Here is a 22,235-nt window from a genome sequence, read left to right on the forward strand (position 1 = left end):
TAAAGGCTGAAATGATATAAGGATGAGCTGATGGCTGTCAACACTGATGGAATGCCATGCACATCCGCCTGTCATGGTGAATTGGAGTTATGGACACGCAGCAGGATCGGGGATTTCAACCAGATCCCAAAATGTCTTAGGTCTGATTTACACACACAGTAAGGGGAACAGAATTACAACGGTAAACAGTACATTCTAATGAAACAGCTCCGTTTGAGAAAAGGTTTTGAGAAATCATTTTACATGGATTTTTTTTTTTTTTGCCATCTAGACAGAGTAACTATTGAGTGTATTTACAAGTCATTGGGTCTTATTTACCAAAAATTGGGTGGATTATTTGTATTTAAATATGCACTGGAGAACTTCTCACAAAAATGTATGTGAATTTGTTTTTAACCTTGTTCTAATGTTAATTAATTTGGAGTGTTTTAAATGAGTGACAATTTAAATTATAGTAATTTGCATAAACACTCCCATTTCCCTATAAGGTCTTTCCACAAAACCTTTCCATTATAGCCTTTCATCACTCTCAGCAAACATATGACGCTCTGTAAAAATGCTTGAGAATCTTTCTGATCAAGAACACAATGGCATATTGATTTATTGATTAATCATGTTTTTTTTTTTTTCGTGAAATTGTAGGCAGATTTCACTCACAAATGAGTGCATACTCACGGTTGGTGAATGAAACCCATAGTCTTTGAACACTCTTGCTTTTTGCTAGAAATGTTAGTAACTAAATTATTTTGTCTTTCATTGTATACTATAGACAAAAACCCATGAGACATTTCTCAAAGTATCTTACGTTCCACATAAGAAAGTAAGTCATACAGGTTTGGAACAGGTTTAACATGAGGGCAAATATCTTCCTTATTGAAATTTATCAGATTGTCCCTTGTGCTCGTTTGCATATTAAAGGTTGCTGAAGAACTAAAAACAATTTATTAAAAGCAGTAAAGCACCATAAAAAGCCATAAATGTATAGACATTAGCAAAAAAAAAAAAGTCATGCTATAAAATAAATTATACATTATTTATAATAATTATATAATAAATTCCATAATTTATGCATAATTTACTTGTAGCATGTAATTAACTTTCATCATATGGGGAAAAAAAGCACCTCGTACAATCTGTTGAACTTTTGTGTTCTACTGAAGAGAGACCCTCATACGTCATGACTCATGATAAGCATAACTGTTGAAATTATTTTATATTTTAGAACTAACCCTTAGGCTATAGGCACCATGACTGACTAGTTTATGATGTCTTTCAAACTAAATCTTTGAAGTCAGTTTCAAAAAGTAGCTTAATGTCTGTTGATGTGTGGAGTAAAGTAACAGCAAACGATGACTACATCCATCCACTAGAGAGAAGCATTCTTTCCATTTTCATCACCTTTATTCCTCTGCTAAGGTAAGGGAGAGGTTCCCAAGATCCTCAATGCTCTGTTTTGCAAGATGCGTCCTTGGAAATCTTCCAGCTTCTTTTTTTCCCCTGGTGAATGCATGTCTTCCCTGGTGAAGTTTTCTGTATACAAAATTCATAAGTGTCTGATGAGCTGATAAAGCTTGATCAAGGTCATATTTTAGCAGCGGTCTGAAGCTGATTTATTTCCTTTTAGGTTAGAGCTGCACAATTCTGGATAAATTGAGAATCACGATAGAGATCACAGTCCTCCCACAATTCTGAATGGACAACAAAACAAATTAACGTAATTTACGAGAGGTTCTGACAAAATGTTAATCGTTGCAGTCTATTTAAAAAAATGTTTTTATTGATTTGAATAAATTATAAAAAAAAAAAAAAAATGGTTTGAATGAATGATTCAATGACTTTCTCATTTAGACTCCACTTGTTTCATTACTGGATGAATCAGCGTTTTTGAACAATCTTTTAAATGAACGATTTAATGACTCATAAAACATTTTAACGGTGATTTCTCGCCCCTACTGGTGTAACAATGTAATTGAAAGTGATACAATCTTAATTTAAAGCTTCGCTACCATATCATTGTTTATGTCCGAACTTATTTATAAACTTTTAGTTTTATCCCAGTACTGTGATAATTTGAATTATTGTAACACAGAAATAATGATATTCTGCTTGAAAAGACTGTTTGTGAAGCTGTTTAACACCTATAGCCTATGTGACAACTGCTCTCTCTTTGGTTCAGCGCCAGCACGAAAGCAAATTTGAATGTTTTGCTGTGATTGGACTTGTCAAAGGTTAAATAAACAGCCGAATCGTTGCCATTAAATCTTGTGGGTGTTTGAATCGAAATCGAGACCTTTGAATGATTAATCGTGCAGCTCTACTTTAGATTTAGTATCTCCTACAAATTGCTTACTTGAATAATCTATGCTTATTAAACAACACATTTTGATTTCAACTTGATGTACACTCCATTCCAAAGTTTAGGGTCAGTAAGATGTAGTAGTAGTAGTAGTAGTAATAGTAATAGTAATAATAATAATAATAATAATAAGCAAAGATGCATTAAGTTGATGATTTCTATTTCACAATTCTGCTCTTTTAAATGTACTTTTCATCAAAGAATCATGAAAAAAAGTATCACCGTTTCCACATTAAGCAACAAAACTGTTAACCGTGATAACAGCACCAAATTAATGTATTAGAATTACATTCAAGACATTCTTTTTTTTTTTTTTTTTTTTTTTGAAGGATCATGTGAGACTGAAGACTGGACTAGAATATTACTATTTTTACTGTATTTTCAATCAAATAAATGCAGCCTTGGTAAGCGTAAAAGCATAAAAAACCTTATCCACCCCAAACATTTTCACTGCAGCGTTATCTGCACAAACTGTCAAAAGCACTTGCTATTGGTCTATTTATAAACTGTAGTGTATACTGTACAATTCTTTGTTTTACATCTACTTGGTATGACATTGACTGGGGGATATAGTTCATTTAATGCATTAACGTTTGCCTCTTGCTTACATCTGAATGATGTGGATGGAAATAAGAGCCTCACTATAGCGACATCAAAGGGCTGCCAAAGCCCAGAGCCACATGTGGCTGTGTTTGCTGTGGCTATATTTGGAGTATGTGTATGCTTTATTTGTTTTGATGTGGTGGATGAAAAATTTAAAATGCTTTCTATTCTTTTTTTTTTTTTTTTTTTTTTTTGCCAATAGGCCTTTAGTGGTCTTCTACAAAGGTGACTCTCAGAATGTGACATTTAGAACCCTTTCAAAATCAGACCTGGATCACACCATGTTACTGTGAGAGCACTCTGAAGGTCTCTGTGCTGAATTCACAGGGAGAAGTGTCCTTCAAAAAGACATGGACGTCTCTCAAGTGTATTGTCATCTTTATCTATGTTTTATCGAAACCTCCTTTTACGTGATCAGGATAAAGCCCTGCAGGCAGATAATTGTATTTTAGAGCCGACTCTGGGGATTTCAGCTATAGCTACTGTCATGACCTTTCTATTGTGTGAGGTCGCATGAGCTTCATTCCATGAAAAAGGGAACACAAGGAAGAGTTCAAAAGACATTTCCAGGAAGAGTTCAAAAGACATTTCCTGGAAGAGAGAGAAATGGTGACAAATATTCTTTTGTCTTCTTTTTAATGACAAACGATTGTTCTTCCTATTGTAGAGTCACAGATATTTTATATACATACTTCATTTATGAATGCCATTATTATGTCTAATATTCAGATTTTGCTCAAACATTTCTTATCATCAGTGTTGCTGCTTGATGTTTTTGTGGAAAATCGGGACTTCACTGTTTTCCAGAACTTCGTGCCAAGTTAAAGAGGCGTTGAGAGAGAAAAAAAAGAGAGATTTTGATAAAAAATTCAATAAAAATAAATAAATACATTTATCGCTGTCACAAAGACCTGGGAAAAGTAATGATTATTAATATGTCAAATATATCAAGGAGACATTTCAATTGTTTATTAATAAACAAGTGTTTTCTGTGTCAAAGATGAAGTTGACGATGCGATCTTCGCAGTAGTGAACGCGCCAGAGAGAAATGCACATTTCATACGGATTACAGAAGCAGAGAACAGTCTGTTTTCTTTATTTTTGAATTGTTTTGTTTAAAAGTACACATTTCATGCTTTCTATATATATATTTCTCAGGTCTGTGAGGCAAGTAGCTTATACGCTGAGTTTCGGTTCATTTAAGAGACGAGCGCGCCGGCGCCTCCGTGTCCTGATTATATTGCCTGCTATATTTATTACTTCTTATTTATTAAATCCAGGCAATTGGTTGATGAAACATTGATTAAAATTAAGATACAATTAATACAAAATGAAATTTCACTTTAAAGAGAGGTTTTCTACAAAAACAAACTTAATGAAGTGGTCAAAATCATGTCTGCCCACTCCATTTGTCTCCCGATATTTTCGGGATCATCTTATCTTATTCATGCTTTTCACTTTTCATATAATCAACATAAAATAAAATAAAAATATATTATTTTTTTTAAACAAGAATATGAAACTAAATCGTTTTTTTAATGACTAGGCTACAACACATAGGCCTATTAGCCTACAGTAGGCTACAGAGAAATTTAATGTCGGAGCGTCTTGCCGGTGAGCATGTGGGGGGAGAGATACGATTTTCGATCAATCGTCGAATATTATTTTGCTTGATATTCCAATCCTTAATATTTGTTGTTTTAAATGCCTGTTTGAGATCTCTGTGAAAGTTTTAAAGCAGTATTTTAGTGCCACTTTCATAGCGCTCACGTTCGTAACATTGTTTCTTCCTCATAAATGCGAACACGAAAAATAAAATAAAATGAATATATTATGTTCTGTGGAGAGCCAACCCTTCTTTATCCGGTGGGTATATTACCTTTTGGTTTGCGCAGTGTAATTCATAGAATTATTAAAACATATTTTACCACCTAAAAGTTAAAGATTTTTTGTGTCACGTCCGGACTTCGGACCGTATGCAAGTGTATTTCCCTCATATTAAATATAAAACGCTTGTGTATACTGATATTTTTCTAACGTCTGGACTCCTTTATTAAGGGAGCATGGATGTATAAATAGACGTTTCAATATAGTATTAAACGCAGTTTCTGATAATTTATATTTCAAGTCTTGACAAATGTCACGTCCATAACGCTGGAACTGCCCAATATTAATGTAAAGATGTGGTATTGGATCTGGACGGGAAGGATAACTCTGGGAGTTGGAAGGGGTGTGTCGCGATTCTGCCTCCTCACACCGCGACACAGGTTCGTGGCCCTGAGTGTCGCGATTTCGGTTTCATTTCGCATATAGCCTACAGCCCTTATAATCATAGATGACGCCACGGGTTTTTATTTAAACGAGAGCGTAGCCTACGTTTGTATGTAGGCCTATGGGCAATTTATATTCATAATACTTACTAAAATATAATTAATATCATTTTATTGCATTTGTATTAGTTGTTTGAAGAGTAAAAAAAAAAATAGATCGGTCCTAATGCAAGTTTACAATCGGCAAGTCCGTCGGACTAAAAGGAAAAAAAAAAATTTAATTGGGTCGGTCCTAAATTGACAGGGTCGGTCGGGTTACGGCAAACAAGAATATTTTTAAGGATGGCCTTATTTCTAATATAAATCTTTTGTAACATTGTTAATGTCTCTTTTGATCAATTTTTTAATGCGTCCTTGTTGAATAAAAGGATTTATTTATTAAAATAAGATATCTTATTGAACCCAAACTTTTGAATGATAGTAGTCTGAAAAAAGCTAGTAGTTATTACTATTTTTTGATGGTTTATTCCCAACACTGCTGATAAGATAATTCATTGCCTTAAACAGCTAAAATCCTTTAGATGTAGCCTTTGTTTTGAACCAATACAGATAGCAGAACTATCAGAAAGAGGTGGGGAGAGGGGAAGATGGGGGACTCGCTTTTGGACAAATATTGACTTTTGGCACATTTTGCTCAGTGGGATTTTTATGGTGCCGCCAGCAATCATTAATCTCTCTAAAATAATGTTTTGCTGTGCGCTGCCTGTTCCCTAGTTACAGTTCATGCTGTCTGAGGCAGTACGCTTCTGTGAACACAGACAGCTCAGCCAGCCATGCCTCTCCAACGGCCGTGTGGAACAGGGATGACAGTTCTATCCCTTTCTTTTGCTCTCACGTGATTGACGACTATATTGCATAGAAAATGAGTTGTTGACTGTGTTTTATTGTTCAGGTTGTGCTCTTTATAAACGCACTGCGCCCGTTGTCTGTTATTAAATCCATATTCATCAAAGATGCATGAGGAGGACCTTCTCCTGGCACGTCAGTATGTTGATTATAATATTTGAGCTTTAGAGAACATGCTATATTTGAGGCCAGCATTCTCATATTTCTTCTTTAAAAGGCCAGTAAACAAGTATGCAAATACAGAGGCAAATGCTTGGTCAACACGTTAGCATGACAGTAACATATACTCATACTAGGTAGTGAAAAGGTTACCTACAAATGTCTGTGCCACTGGCATAAGGAGTATATATTGTACTTTATACCAAGGTCTGTCTGAATACTCGATTCTGATTGACTGGAAGGTGTGCAATAAAACTGTTTAATGCACAGGTGGTTCCAAGTCAGTTTAATCACCGTTCGATATTAATGCACTGTTTTCATTGAAGCACACACAAACATAAGTCACTCGCACACAGAGAGTGGAAAATGAAATGTCTTGGTAAGCAACAGTTTAGTAAATACTTACGTTTTTTTTTGTGTAGCTAGATGCATTAGATTCTTGTATTTGCTTGCATGAAGCATATCTCAGGCCTTGAAGCATTAAAGATGTTTGTACAGTATGTATGTGCTACAACAACCAGCCATTTCTTGTTCATTATCACTTTTTTTTTTCTTTAATAGCATAGTTTATCTAGCTCAGATCTGCCAGAGCTCTCCATTAGGTGTGTTGGACCTCAAGGTTGAGCTTGCAGCTCATACTTTACCAATACCATTGCTCACCTTGCTGAAATAATGCATAGCTGGAACATCCATTACACAGTGTTCATATGAGGATTCTTTGTTATTGAGATTCAACATCCTATTATGTGCATGAGATTGCTCCAATTGGCTTGATCAACAACTTTTGGTCTCTGTGCTTTTAGTGAACATAATAAAATAAGTTCTGTAAACTCAGAAGTAATCATAATTTATACCTGTGGATCTATGTTCAATATCATTTTGAATTCAAAATGAGTATTAATTAGTGCTGTCAATCGATTAAAAACTTTAACTAGATTAATCACACATTTTTTCTGTGATTAATCGCAATTAATCGCAATAAAAAAAGAAATGTTTTTGTACGTTTTTAATATATTTTATAATTTCACAGTTAATCAAATTAATGTAGAAACAACATAAAGACAGTATATTTTAAATAATTTTTTAATGGCATCTTTTTATGAATGAAGGCCAGTATTACTGATATTAATACAGCTACTGATTTTTTTTTCTTTTTCACATTTATTAGGCTTCAAAAATATAACACTTTTTAATTTAAGTGAACTTAAAACAATGCTAACATAAACCCATAATAAATGTCATATTTATTCGTGCCCTTCCTGTCTTAACAGTTAGGAAATATACTGTAATAAAGTTATCAAAGTTATATGCAGTCTGCACTGCATAAACTATAAATTAAATAGTTAATCCTTATTAAAGCTACAAAAGTTATTTAGTCAACAGCAGTGAGTCATTTTCTCTGTTCCCTTTGTTCTTTAACTTTACTGACAGGAAGCTTTATTGGCTGCTGTCCCTTTAAGAGCAGACAGACACGCGGATCTCACCGTTTATATACCGTACTGTCTATGGATCTCACACGCGCGCCTCATTCTCTCGCAACTCTTCGTTCATTTTAGACTTTATATAAATCATTTAAGACTGCTCTTATGAGGATAATCGACAAAACTGACATTTTGGGATTGTTATTGTTAGTTCAAGCGCGAAGGAGAACTCTATGCATTGTGTGTGTGTCACATAAAGACATTCACAGACAGCGCTTTCTCTTTTGTCTTGCCGCGCTTGAAATGTTTAAAAGCATTTAAATGAATAAGAGCGTGATCATATAATGTAAAGCTAGCCAACGGATGGCAGAAAAGACGGATGCTGCGTTAATTGCGTTAAATATTTTAACACGTTAAACCAGACAAAAATTAATCGCATGCGTTAACGCGTTAACGTTGACAGCACTAGTATTAATAGTTCACATTATTAATGTAAAACTTTATTTTAGCAGACCTTTTCATTAAACAATTTGACGAAAAGTCAAATAAAGTTTGTAATGTTAACTTTTACCTATAGTTCAAAGAACTTTTAAAATAGACTTTGTCTGACGAATGGAAGTTGTATTTGGAAATGGGATGTCCTTTTTTTTTTAACCAGTACTGGTTTGCTAAAATTTAGTTGCTGCAAGATTTGCCAGGTTAGTGCCATCAAATCTTTGAATGATCATCTGACTGTGGTTGATTGCTTTACTTGACAGTCAGGTGATCTCTTCTGGTCTAAGCAGATGTAGTAGACTTTAAAGGGTTAGTTCACCCAAAAATGAAAATTAGCCCATGATTTACTCACCCTGAAGCCATCCTAGGTGTATATGACATTCTTCTTTCAGACGAATACAATCGGAGTTATATCAAAAAATGTCCTGGCTCTTCGAAGCTTTATAATGGGAGTGAATGGGTATATTATTTTTAGCGCATCCATCCATGATAAAAGTGCTCTACGAGGATCTGGCAGGTTAATAAAGGCTTTATGAAGTGAAGCGATGCGTTTGTGTAAGAAAAATATCCATATTTAAAACTTTGACTAAAATAACTAGCTTCCGGCAGACGCCGTACGCAAGTTGACTTGCACCAAAAGAGTAACACTTGACGATGAATGACGTAGGATGTAGGAGTAGCGTAAGCTTTGACGCCTCTCGCGGTTCAAACAAACAGGGCTGGGCAACCGTGTTCGTCATTACGTTGTGCGTCAAGTTCAAGGGTTAGTCTTTCCCCGTAAATCAATGCGTACGACGTCTGCCGGAAGCTAGTTATTTTAGTCGATAAAGTTTTAAATATGGATATTTTTCTTACACGAACACATCGCTCCACTTTATTAACCCCCCAGAGCTGTGTGGAGCACTTTTATCATGGATGGATTCGCTTTGATGGACTTCAAAAAAAAAAAAACCATTCACTCCCATTACAAAGCTTGAAAGAGCCAGGACATTTTTTAACATAACTCCGATTGTATTCGTCTGAAAGAAGAATGTCATATACACCTAGGATGGCTTCAGGGTGAGTAAGTCATGGGCTAATTTTCATTTTTGGTTGAACTATCCCTTAAAGCCGAAAGTCAATCTTGAGACTAAGTAAAACATAATCAAAACATGTATCGTATCAAATCATCACCTTAGTATTTTGAGAGTTTACTTGTCATCTTGTTCGCACTGCTCTGACCAACATTTCAGATTCCTGGCAAAGACAGCAGCCTGCTGTTCCAATTCATAGGGTTTGCAACTGTCACCTGCAGGTTTGCTGTACTGGCTGGCCTTGACAGTGAGTGAGTAATTGGCTTCCCAGAGGATTCATGACTGACCCATCCTCCCGCTGCTCTGCTCATTATGAATATGTCAAACAAATGTAGAATATTGGCTACATCTGTCAAGGAGGCAGTTTGCATTAGTACTATTCATCATGAATAAGTAACACTTGAAGCACATGAAGATGATACACAAAAGGCTAATTTGAGAAGCATGATGTATACATTAATCCGTTAAAAAAGCTCCTACTATATTTATTCCCACTTTGAAAGCCCCGCATTCCTACGGCTGAGAAGCACTATTATGCATCCCCTCCTACTCGGTGACAGAGGGATTCCGCCTTCCTAACATCCTAATAAGGACATTACGGAACATGAAAAGGGAGTGTATTAATAGAGTGGATTATTGCTCAGGAATATTTTCATTGCAGTGTCTACTGTATGCATTTCAATGGCATTGGTGAAGTTAATGCACAACTGACCCAAAGCTCCTGCGCTCAATGCAGCAGACACCCAGCACTGCAGCTGCTGATCCCAGATCATGTTATAGTCTGATATCACATATTCAATCTGCAGAAGTTAACTGAGCTGAAATGAAATGACTTTCAGGGCCAGACACAGCCTTTCGTCATACACTCCCTCAGCTTTGATACTGCGATCAGAGGGATCAACATGCGTGTAGTAAATTGAGGTCTAGATGTGTTCATTTGGATGTGTGACACAAAACCAGTCCTTTCTCACACTTCGCTTTCAGTCTCTCTATTTACGTCTCACTTATTTTCATGAGTTCTCTTGTTATGATTCCTGCATTTCTTTACTGAGTGGTGGTGGCCATAAATAGATAGTTCACCAAAATGTTTAAATTATGTCATCATTAACTTGTAGTTCCAAACCTGAATTCTGAAATTTTATTCCGCTCTTATTGCAGCTCTTTTCTAGGCATGCATAATATATCAGCACCATTTTGGGTATCAGCTGAATTTTTTTTTTTTTTTTTTTTATCCTATCAAGTGTTCACTTTATCCATCTATCCATCCATCCAATCAAGTGTTCACTTTATCCATCCGTCCATCCATCCATCCCTCCATCCATCCAATCAAGTGTTCACTTTATCCATCCCTCCATCCATCCATCCTAACAAGTGTTCACTTTATCCATCCGTCCGTCCAAGTGTTCACTTTATCTATCCATCCATCCATCCATCCATCCATCCTATCAAGTGTTCACTTTATTCATCCGTCCGTCCATCCGTCCAAGTGTTCACTTTATCCATCCATCCTATCAAGTGTTCACTTTATTCATCCGTCCGTCCGTCCAAGTGTTCACTTTAGCCACCCATCCATCCATCCATCCGTCCAACCATCCATCCATCCATCCATCCATCCATCCATCTATCCTTTCAAGTGTTCACTTGATCAGTCCGTCCGTCCGTCCGTCCGTCCGTCCGTCCGTCCAAGTGTTCACTTTATTCATCCGTCCGTCCATCCGTCCAAGTGTTCACTTTATCCATCCATCCTATCAAGTGTTCACTTTATTCATCCGTCCGTCCGTCCAAGTGTTCACTTTAGCCATCCATCCATCCATCCGTCCAACCATCCATCCATCCATCCATCTATCCTTTCAAGTGTTCACTTGATCAGTCCGTCCGTCCGTCCGTCCAAGTGTTCACTTTATCAGTCCGTCCGTCCGTCCAAGTGTTCACTTTATCAGTCCGTCCGTCCGTCCAAGTGTTCACTTTATCCGTCTGTCAGTCCGTCCGTCCGTCCGTCCAAGTGTTCACTTTATCCATCCGTTCGTCCAAGTGTTCACTTTATCCATCTGTCCATCCATCCATCCAAGTGTTCACTTTATCCATCCGTCTGTCCATCCATCCTATCAAGTGTTCACTTTATCCATCCGTCCGTAATCATTATTGGTTGCCCTTCTCCACTTTTTCTAATCATGAAATTAGTCGACTTTCAGCAAACATGCTTTTGTGTCTGTTTGTGTTTCATTAGATGTCACTTGCGTTTTCATAAAAACATTAAAGCAGAAGCATATTAAAGCTTTCCCTGATAATGTCATGTTCACCTTGTCATGCACAAAAAAAGTGTTAAGCTAATACGCATCTTTTATTGGATTTATTGCAGCCTCATGTTTTTTGTGTCATTGACATTTGGTCACAATTTTTTTTTTTTTACAATGAATGGTCCATCCTAATCACTGAATAATTACAACTTTTATACTAATCATTAAAGAAAAAATACAGTAAAGTAGAGTAAAGTAGAGTTACTGTTTAGACCATCAAATCTGATAATTTTGAGACAAAAATAAAGCAAAAGAAAAGCAACGTTATGTTAACGCAGTCCATATAAGGGTGAAGCATCTGGTGCGACTGTGTTTTGGACCCTGAGGTCATGGCAGAGATACAGTATGTCCACTGAAGTTCAGTCCAGCTCAAGCAAAGATAATGGGAATGCTTCTCGCTGCCCCTGATACCAGTGTTTGGAAGGATTCAAGAGACGCCCTGTTCCTGACCCCGCTTGTGGAAGAGAGGGAGGAGGGCCATTTTAACCCTGATAAATTGAAACGCGTTGACACTGAACAGCTTCAGGTTGTTTGGCTAGTCTTTATCATACGCTCTATTTTGAGTTTGCAGACATCCTGGATTTGCTTTCTCTCAACCACAAACTCATCTTGGACATCACAATGTAAAAGTCAAGTAAGGTGTGTGTGTGTGTGTGTGTGTGTGTGTGTGTGTGTGTGTGTGTGTGTGTGTGTGTGTGTGTGTGTGTGTGTGTGTGTGTGTGTGTGTGTGTGTGTGTGTGTGTGTGTGTGTGTGTGTTCTGTATGTGTGTTTGAAACTCTTCTGGTTTACGATTTCCAGTTAACTTCTTGACAGCAAGGCTGTATCCACATATTCAGCATTGGAGTAACCAAATGTAACAGTAACAATTATATATTATCTATTTTAATAAAAATGGGTTATAATACAAAACATCAGCTCACACTATCATAACAAAATTGTTTGGCAGAAATGTATTAGTTTGAAACTCCCAGAATGCCAAGACTTACACAACAGACTCCATTCAATAAATCATAGATAAACTACTCCAGATGATTGTCAACTTAGTTTACTGACACTTTATTAGAGTGCTCTGAGATGAACATGCTGAAAATAAAACAAATATCATTATTTTTTATAACAAGTGGATTCTTAAATAGATAGTAGAGGGATAGTTCACCCCAAAATGAAAATTGTCATTTACTCACCCTCATGTCGTTTCAAACCTGTATGACTTACTTTCTTCTGTGAAACATAAAAGAAGATATTTTGAAGAATGTCTCTGTATTATATATATATATATTTTTTCAATAAAATTAAAGTAATTGGGGTCCGATCTTGTTTGGGGGTAATTTAATCATAAAATGACTATTATTTCATTGTTACTATTGTTAAATATTACTATTGCTAATATTAACTTATATTAGCAACAATAACGTGCAAAGACCTCATTTTTATAGGGAAATTTTTTTATATTCTACTCTTATTAAATGTACCATTGTTCTTCTATAGTATCATACTGAACTGACCGACAGCTTCAGTGATTTATAAAAGGAGCGCTCTTTGCTTGCTGTCTGTGTAATTCAGTCGCAATTTGAAGTTTTTGTTTTCGTGAGCTTTTGTGACTTTTCCTATTGAAGGACAAAAAAAATGCCGGACAAAAATGGATTTCTTGATGATTCGATATTTTATAGTGATTTCATAATGTCTAAATAATATAAATCAAAAGGAAAATGTGTGACTAAATTTATGAGTGGATAATAAGCCAATAAGTGCTCCTCTACTGGTTATAGTCGTAATTTCATGTTTTTTTCCCATGTCTTTTTAGGTCAGGGGTTTTTAAAGTCAAACACAGTGTGCCGCCTTTCTAACACAATGATAATTGGATCATATTTAGAGCATTGAAGTGCTGTAAAAAGTTGTGTGAAGCACTTGAAAGTCCTTGAAAAGTGCTTGAATTTCACTCTGAAAAGGTTTAAATGAATAATGTAAAAACATTAGACTGTTTCTGCCACAATACCATGGTTACAGTTAGCGTTACTACATTAAATCCATGGTGAATGTTGGTGATTTGTGGACTGAAAAGCCTTCTATAACTTTTTCGTTCATGGCACAATGTCTCTCCTGGTTTCCACGTCAGCGCTGCTTGATCTGATATCTATGGTTTATGGCAGAGAATTCTGGGCGGAATTTGAACGCTTCTCACTGGATCTCCCAGCGCCGTGTAGAAACAGTGTCGCATATTTTGCTCTTAACACAGTTGGGCAGCGTGAAACAAAATGTATTTGCACCGGTAGGAAAAAAAGTCTCAAAATGCAACCATTTAGTCGCAGTCTGGAGCCCTGCAAATAAATGATGACAGAATTTTACGTTTCTTAGTGAAATACCCCTTTAAGGTGTCAACACGCATATCATCAGTGCCAATATTTGGGTTCACTTGAGCTCACTTGACACGTTTCAAATGGTTTGATGTTGTATTCTGCTTTCTTTCACAGCTCGTGTCCAATGTCCTGATCTTCTCCTGCACTAATATAGTTGGCGTGTGCACACACTACCCAGCAGAAGGCTCACAGAGACAAGCCTTCCAGGAGACCAGAGAATGTATTCAAGCTCGTCTGCACTCTCAGAGAGAAAACCAGCAACAGGTAAGAGACCAACAGAAATCAAGAGGACTCCTGTGGTTACAGAGCATGTTTTAATTTCTAGTGTCATTCTGTGAGTCTGAAAGATTTGATGCTTAGCTTGATGATTTCCTAGGCACAGGTGCACTACTGTTTAAAAGTATGGGGTCAGTGATCGAATAAATGCAGTCTTGGTGAGCATGAGAGACTTCTTTCAAAAACATTAAAAAAAACTTGCTGAGCCAAACCTTTGAACTGAAGTGTAGATGGATAGATATAATGGTATCACTTTACAATAAGGTTTCATTATTTAACATTAGTTAAGTAACGTTAACACAGATACAATAAGCACAGATACAACAACAACAACAGTAACAAATGTATTGCTTATGGTTAGTTAATGTTAGTTAATACATTAATGTAAACAAATGAAATCTTATTGTAAATTTTACTGATATAGCCTAATATATTATTTAAAATAAAAGCCACTTGTTTTGATATTTTGTCTTAAACGGAAAGATATTCATAAAATTTTAAGTGTGGCTTAAGTGCCTAAATACCATAACTGGGTAACAAAAGTACCATGATTAATATATAGCATTCATTTTAGTTTTCACACCTGAAATTCGGATCAAACTGAAAAGTCCGAAAATCTGGACCAAACAAGGTACAGTAGGTGTGAAAGGGCCCTTAAATACCTAGGAGAACCATATGAAAACTATATTAAATTACATAGCCGCGGGAACATATTTTATCAGGGGGGTGCTGGGGGTGGGGCTTAATGGGCGGGGCTTGATATTGCAGGGCAGTGCTATGGTAGAGTATTTTAATCAAAATCCTAATATTAAACAGCCCAAACAAAAAGATGAACATACAAATGAATGAGTACAGAGTTTTGTGAGAATGCTCAGAACTCATGATACATTTTAAAAAGCACAGCACAAAAATCTGCATATTAGGCCTACCTTATGGTAGGCTACTCACTCAGGAGTGGCGGTTCACACAGAGGGCATAATCTTTCAAAGCGAAAGCGCAAGACGCCAAATGCGGGCAGTGGAACGGGGGGGAAACGCAAGGTCTCGAGGCGCGTTTTAGTTGAACTTATTTTAACTTGAGTGCTGCGTTTTGAGAATGCTGTGTCATGCGCGAGACGCGAGCACAACAGTTAAACACGAGTAGTGCGTTCACACTGAAAAACAATGGAAAAGTAGCAGAGTTGACGTTCTGTGTGAACAGCCCCTAATGCCGATGAATGCTTTAATCAATACATCTATATTTAGTTTTTTCACATGCATTAAATGAGTGTCAAATCAGTTCTGAGATGCTGGTCCTCAACCAGTGTCACGTCACTCACTCCATGCGAGATCGGTAAATTTTGCAGCACCCTCAGCACCCCTAGTTCCTGCGGCCATGTTAAATTACATTAGCAGCATGATAATTGTTCAATGCAAATGTTTCCTCTTAGCTGTACGAATGAGGAAAAAAGTATGCCCAGAAGACAGACTCAAACATGTGTGAGGAAATAGTGTGGGGAAATAGCTGCAGATTGCTTGAATTAGAGCTAAATGAACGGACAGCATTTCACCCGAGTCCATTCACATGTCCAATGATTTTCAATATGGAACTGAAGCTACGAGGAAACCTGTGCATGGAGACACGCAGTGCTGATTAATTTGTGAGATTAGAACCACATCCAACAGTCTGGAGATTCATAGTGGCACCAAAGGGAAAAAATAATGTCTGTTTCCTCACACACAGAAGCCCACAGGGGCCACGCATCATTATTTCGACAAACGTGATGTTATTTTTTCATATCAAGTCTTTCAAAAATAACAGCATGGCCTCTAGATAACTTACCAGTATTAAATAACAATTATTAAATTGTTTTTTTTATATATATTTTTTTAATTGGTTCTTTTGTTTTTTTATTTATTTATATAGTAACTAAAAAAGGAAAGCTGTTTTAGTTACTATATACATTCAAATAAATAAATATACAATTAAATAATAGCCTGTATCAAATCAAATAAATTAAAATCAAATAAATTGAGGGAAAAGGTATCATTATTCTCTCTCTCTCTCTCTCTCTCTCTCTCTCTCTCTCTCTCTCTCTCTCTCTCCTCTCTCTCTCTCTCTCTCTCTCTCTCTCTCTCTCTCTCTCTCTCTCTCTCTCTCTCTCTCTCTCTCTCTCTCTCTCTCTCTCTCTCTCTCTCTCTCTCTCTCTCTCTCTCTCTCTCTCTCTCTCTCTCTCTCTCTCTCTCTCTCTGCATGCATACATACATACATACATACATACATACATACATACATACATACATACATACATACATACATACATACATACATACATACATACATACATACGGAAAGTATTCAGACCCTCTTAAATTTTTTACTCTGTTATATTGCAGCCATTTAAGTTCATTTTTTTTCCTCATTATTGTTCACACAGCACCCCATATTGACAGAAAAACACAGAATTGTTGACATTTTTGCACATTTATTAAAAAAGAAAAAACTGAAATATCACATGGTCCTAAGTATTCAGACCCTTTGCTCAGTATTAGTAGAAGCACCCTTTTGATCTAATACAGCCATGAGTCTTTCTGGGAAAGATGCAACAAGTTTTTCACACCTGGATTTGGGTATCCTCTGCCATTCCTCCTTGCAGATCCTCTCCAGTTCTGTCAGGTTGGATGGTAAACGTTGGTGGACAACCATTTTCAGGTCTCTCCAGAGATGCTCAATTGGGTTTAAGTCAGGGCTCTGGCTGGGCCATTCAAGAAACAGTCATGGAGTTGTTGTGAAGCCACTCCTTCGTTATTTTAGCTGTGTGCTTAGAGGGTCATTGTCTTGTTTGGAAGGTGAACCTTCGGCCCAGTCTGAGTTCCAGAGCACTCTGTGAGAAAGTTTTCGTCCAGGATATCCCTGTACTTGGCCGCATTCACCTTTCCCTCGATTGCAACCAGTCGTCCTGTCCCTGCAGCTGAAAAACACCACCCACAGCATGATGCTGCCACCACCATGCTTCACTGTTGAGACTGTATTGGACAGGTGATTGAGCAGTGCCTGGTTTTCTTCCACACATACCGCTTAGAATTAAGGCCAAAAAAGTTCTATCTTGGTCTCATCAGACCAGAGAATCTTATTTATCACCATCTTGGAGTCCTTCAAGTGTGCTTTCATGTGTCTTTGCACTGAGGAGAGGCTTCCGTCGGGCCACTCTGCCATAAAGCCCCGACTGGTGGATGGCTGCAGTGATGGTTGACTTACTACAACTTTCTCCCATCTCCCGACTGCATCTCTGGAGCTCAGCCACAGTGATCTTTGGGTTGTTCTTTACCTCTCTCACCAAGGCTCTTCTCCCCCGATAGCTCAGTTTGGCCGGACGGCCAGCTCTAGGAAGGGTTCTGGTCGTCCCAAACGTCTTCCATTTAAGGATTATGGAGGCCACTGTGCTCTTAGGAACCTTAAGTGCAGCAGAAATTTTTTTGTAACCTTGGCCAGGTCTGTGCCTTGCCACAATTCTGTCTCTGAGCTCTTCAGGCAGTTCCTTTGACCTCATGATTCTCATTTGCTCTGACATGCACTGTGAGCTGTAAGGTCTTATATAGACAGGTGTGTGGCTTTCCTAATCAAGTCCAATCAGTATAATCAAACACAGCTGGACTCAAATGAAGGTGTAGAACCATCTCAAGGATGATCAGAAGAAAATGGACAGCACCAATGGACAGAGTTAAATATATGAGTGTCACAGCAAAGGGTCTGAATACATAGGACCATGTGATATTTCAGTTTTTTCTTTTTTAATAAAATGTGCAAAAATGTCAACAATTCTGTGTTTTTCTGTCAATGTGGGGTGCTGTGTGTACAATAATGAGGAACTTAGGGGGTCTGAATACTTTCCGTAGTCCACTATATATGTATGGTATGTATATGTATGTGTATGTATATATGTATATATATATATATATTATATATATATATATATATATATATATATATATATATATATATATATATATATATATATATATATATATATATATATATATATATATATATTTATTTATTATTTATATATATATATATATATATATATATATATATATATATATATATATATATATATATATATATATTTATTTATATATTTATGTATATATATATATATATATATATATATATATATATATATTTATATATATATATTTATATATATATTTATATATATATATTATATATATATATATATATATATATATATATATATAATATATATATATATATATATATATATATATATATATATATATATATATATATATATATATAATCTCGAAATTCCGTGACGTTAGCATCTGATACTATCACTGTACCATGCTACCACAGTACTAGTGGTATAGGACTAAAGTAGAATTCATGTAATTTTCTGCAGTGTCCTTTAGTTTGCTCTTTTCTTGACAGTATGGCAGAAATATTGAGATGATACCATGCCTTGATACTATGATACGATGTCTTTGTTTCTCATCTTTGTTTGTGTCATTCCCCTCTTTTCCCCCTTACCATCACTGTCATCATTTGCAGGAACGCCTTCTCCTCTCTGTGCTTCCTCGACATGTCGCCATGGAGATGAAAGCCGACATAAATGCCAAACAAGAGGATATGATGTTCCACAAGATCTATATTCAAAAGCATGACAATGTGAGGTAAGAGTGACTCCTCAAATAGCCTGAAAGATGGTAGTCAGTGTTTGCACCTCAAAGCACCTTTAAAGCCTGCAATAATCATTACAAATATTTTTAAGCCATTTATGTTAACACTTATTAAGGTTGAGTGCTTATTTCTCCTCTAAAACCTAGTGAGCTTCCCTCATAGACAGTTACCTTCTTGGTAATTGAAAATGGAACCTCATAAGCGAACACAAAATCTGCACCTGTTAACATGTTGCTAAAGTAACATGATACAGTTTCCTTATTAAATGAATGAATTCTTTTTATATTTATGGGACATATGCTGTGTTGTCTCAGATTAAATGCTTTCTTGATAAGCAGCTCCACTAGGTTTTTGGAACAGAGCCTTGTAAGTGTCTTATAATTCTGATAAGCATTAGATATTGCACCCTCTTGTGGATTTAGAGATGAGAACACTGGCTCATCTCTATCTCCAACTGACCATCCATGCATCCCGACAGCTCTTCTGGACAGCTCCAGACACATTCCCACTCATTAAAAGTTGATTTCCACAGCACCAGGCTAGTTAGGACACTCATGATCACAAGAGGCCCTATTAGGTGTAGTCTGTTGTTTCTTTCTTTCATGTTTATCTTTGATTTGTTCAGCTTTTGTCTTGTGAAAACTTGAGTTTGCTTCTAATGTACTTAGTGTTAAAAGCATGTGTGTCTCAGGTCCATGACACTCAGGGTTACAGGATTAGTTTTGAGTTGACAAAACCAAACCAATCCAATCAGGCTTTGCTGGTACCATGACGCTGATCATCAACTTTCTGTGTCAACTTAGGCTTTTATCCTGAGTTTAGGTGTGACATCAATAGCGATCAGCCAATCGGCAGAGCAGCGCCTACTAGAAAACAACAGCACAGAGACTTGGTGACCTCCAGTGTTTTAATGGCTGTTGGGGTTTGATACTCTCTGCCAGCCCTTTTCTATAATCAAATGGCAGATTGACGACAGCAACAAAGTGCAACATGAACTTGAGGTTTGTGCGCCAGTGGGCAGTGAGACTCAGTGAGACTTGTCTGCAGTCGAGGGTCTGTCTGTTTTCCTTTTCCAGTAAAGCCCCAACCAAACAGGCTTCATGATCAGAGGAATTATGTAAGTGTGCAGCCAAGCGATATCTTGCTAAGTGGAATATTGATAAGTGTGTTACTAGAGAACCCAGTAGTTTAATTGCTGAGGACGGTTATATAACAATGTCTGTATCTGAGTATTTGCTCTTGAACAAAACCCACACTATAATGGGAAGAGGAGGCTGGGAGTTCTGCTGGAGGAATGAAAAATTGGACTGATCTGATTGCTGCTGTTCTCGAGTCAACAACTCTGAATCAATTATCTGTTCAGAGCGAGTCTCCAGTTAACGATTCGGTGAATTCACTAGTCTGACTCAAAATGAGCCAAGAACCAGGAGATCCTCTGAGCTTGAGTGTGCGTGTGACTGATGGTGTGCAAAGTAAGTTATTAAAGCCAAATTCTAGGATTGATCATTGTAAATGAAAATCATATTTAGGTCATGACTGTCAGTTGTTTGTGAAATTGATCTGTTTAAGTGAGCGTTTAAGTTTAAGCCCACTGTGCAATGCTTGAATGCAGAATGTGTAATTTCATCTCAACGGGGTAGGTTTTTGGTTATGTTTAATTTTTTTACATTAAAATAATGCAAATTAATGCGCATGCATCTTCCGTAGCAGTTTCAAATGATATAAAACTAGCATGTTTGCATAGTGTTCTTCTTAAAATTTTATGCATTTTGCCCTATGCGACTATATAACAGTATAACTAATTATATTTGGTTTATTACTTGTTTGCACACATGAAGTATCTGTAACCTAAATTGATAGTTTAATATATTTAGGGCCAGATTTACTAACAGCTTTCGCCAGCGCAAACCCATTTTTGCCGTTAAACTTCTGTCAGGATTTACTAAAGACACGCAGTGAAAAATTAGTGGTGAAAAGCACTTATTCTTCCGGCTGACCATATTTTATATGCATTTGAAGGTGTTTCCATTTCAGACGCAAAATTTATGGGAGGAGAGTAATTAAATGATTCATGCAAGGTGATTTACTAAGGTTTGCGCTCATCAATTTACTGGTATTTGCACCATTATTTACCACCCAAAAAAAGCACGTCTTGTGGTAGATTGTGTTGGTCATTATGGAGATGATCCAGCTGCGTCTGTGTTCTTTAATTTGTGCGTCGTCAGTAGATCACGCGCAGAACTTTCTACTCCCATCTGCGCTTTTTTGGAATTGCGCTCTCACGCTAAATTGCCCTGTTTAGTAAGTTATGGCCTTAATGTTGTGATAATAAAATAAAAAGTTTTCTTACTTGCAGATCAATACAAATTGTATCTGCATCCACTAATCTTCCTTACTGACTAGTGCTACTTGACAATTCATAATAAATCATAATGATGTCAAACTCAGCAACACCCCCTTCCCAGGTTGAGCAGTAGGGTTATATAAAATGTATAATATAAAATTACAAAATACAAATTCATCGATCAGTACTTTCACGAATTCACAAATTAGAGTACTTTTTACTACTTAATCAATCAGTCAATTCATTTTGTACTTTACTTGAGTCAAATTTAAAAGGGGTATTTAATACTTTTACTGAAGTAATATTACTTTTACTCAAGTACTTGATTTGAGTACTTTGTCCACCACTGCATTTACGCATCTGTTTCAGGGTTGAAGGAAAATTCTGTAAACTTTATGGGAAAAGTACTGGTAATTTTCTGCCAGTATATTATTCTTTTTTTTCTTTTTTTTTTCTTACAGTGGACTTCCTCACATGCTGCGCATTGGATTAGTTCATTTGATTCATTAGAAATGGTGGTGACACTGTAGTTTAGGGTCCAATTCTCACTATTAACTAGCTTTTAAAAATGACTTTTGCCTCAATAAACACCTAATTACTGCTTATTAATATTTAACAAGGTAGTATGAATTGGGTAGGATTAAGGGATGTAGAATATGGTCATGCAGAATAAGGCATTCAAATGTGCTTTAATTACTAATAAAAAGCCAATATCCTAGTAATATACATGCTAATAAGCAACTAGTTAATAGCGAGAATTGGACCCTATAATAAAGTGTTACCGAAATGGTTTTATGAGACAAGGAAACATGATAGTTGCGAGTTAAATATTTTACTTATGTTTTTTATTTTTAATTTGAAATATTTGATTTGTTTAATTTGTACTTTTCTACAAATCACTTTTGTAGACAGGCTTTTAGACAACAGCTGTAGATCTAATATAATAATTAAGGAATTATAGGGTCAGCTTGAGCTGGTGAAGGAAAAGAGCTATAAG

At 36.4% G+C, this 22,235-nt stretch overlaps 1 protein-coding gene across 1 annotated transcript in view; it reads left to right on the top strand.

Annotated features, from left to right (window-relative positions):
* The window catches only part of adcy5 (adenylate cyclase 5), a 93,694-nt gene that overhangs the window by 41,196 nt on the left and 30,263 nt on the right, over window positions 1-22,235 (top strand). The window contains exons 2-3 of the mRNA XM_084420241.1: window positions 14,053-14,202; window positions 18,766-18,887. Coding sequence (XP_084276367.1) covers window positions 14,053-14,202; window positions 18,766-18,887 — 272 coding nt within the window. The remainder of the gene's footprint in view (window positions 1-14,052; window positions 14,203-18,765; window positions 18,888-22,235) is intronic.

This window comes from Rutilus rutilus (assembly GCF_951802725.1).
Source record: "Rutilus rutilus genome assembly, chromosome: 10".
NCBI classification, from domain to species: Eukaryota; Metazoa; Chordata; class Actinopteri; order Cypriniformes; family Leuciscidae; genus Rutilus; species Rutilus rutilus.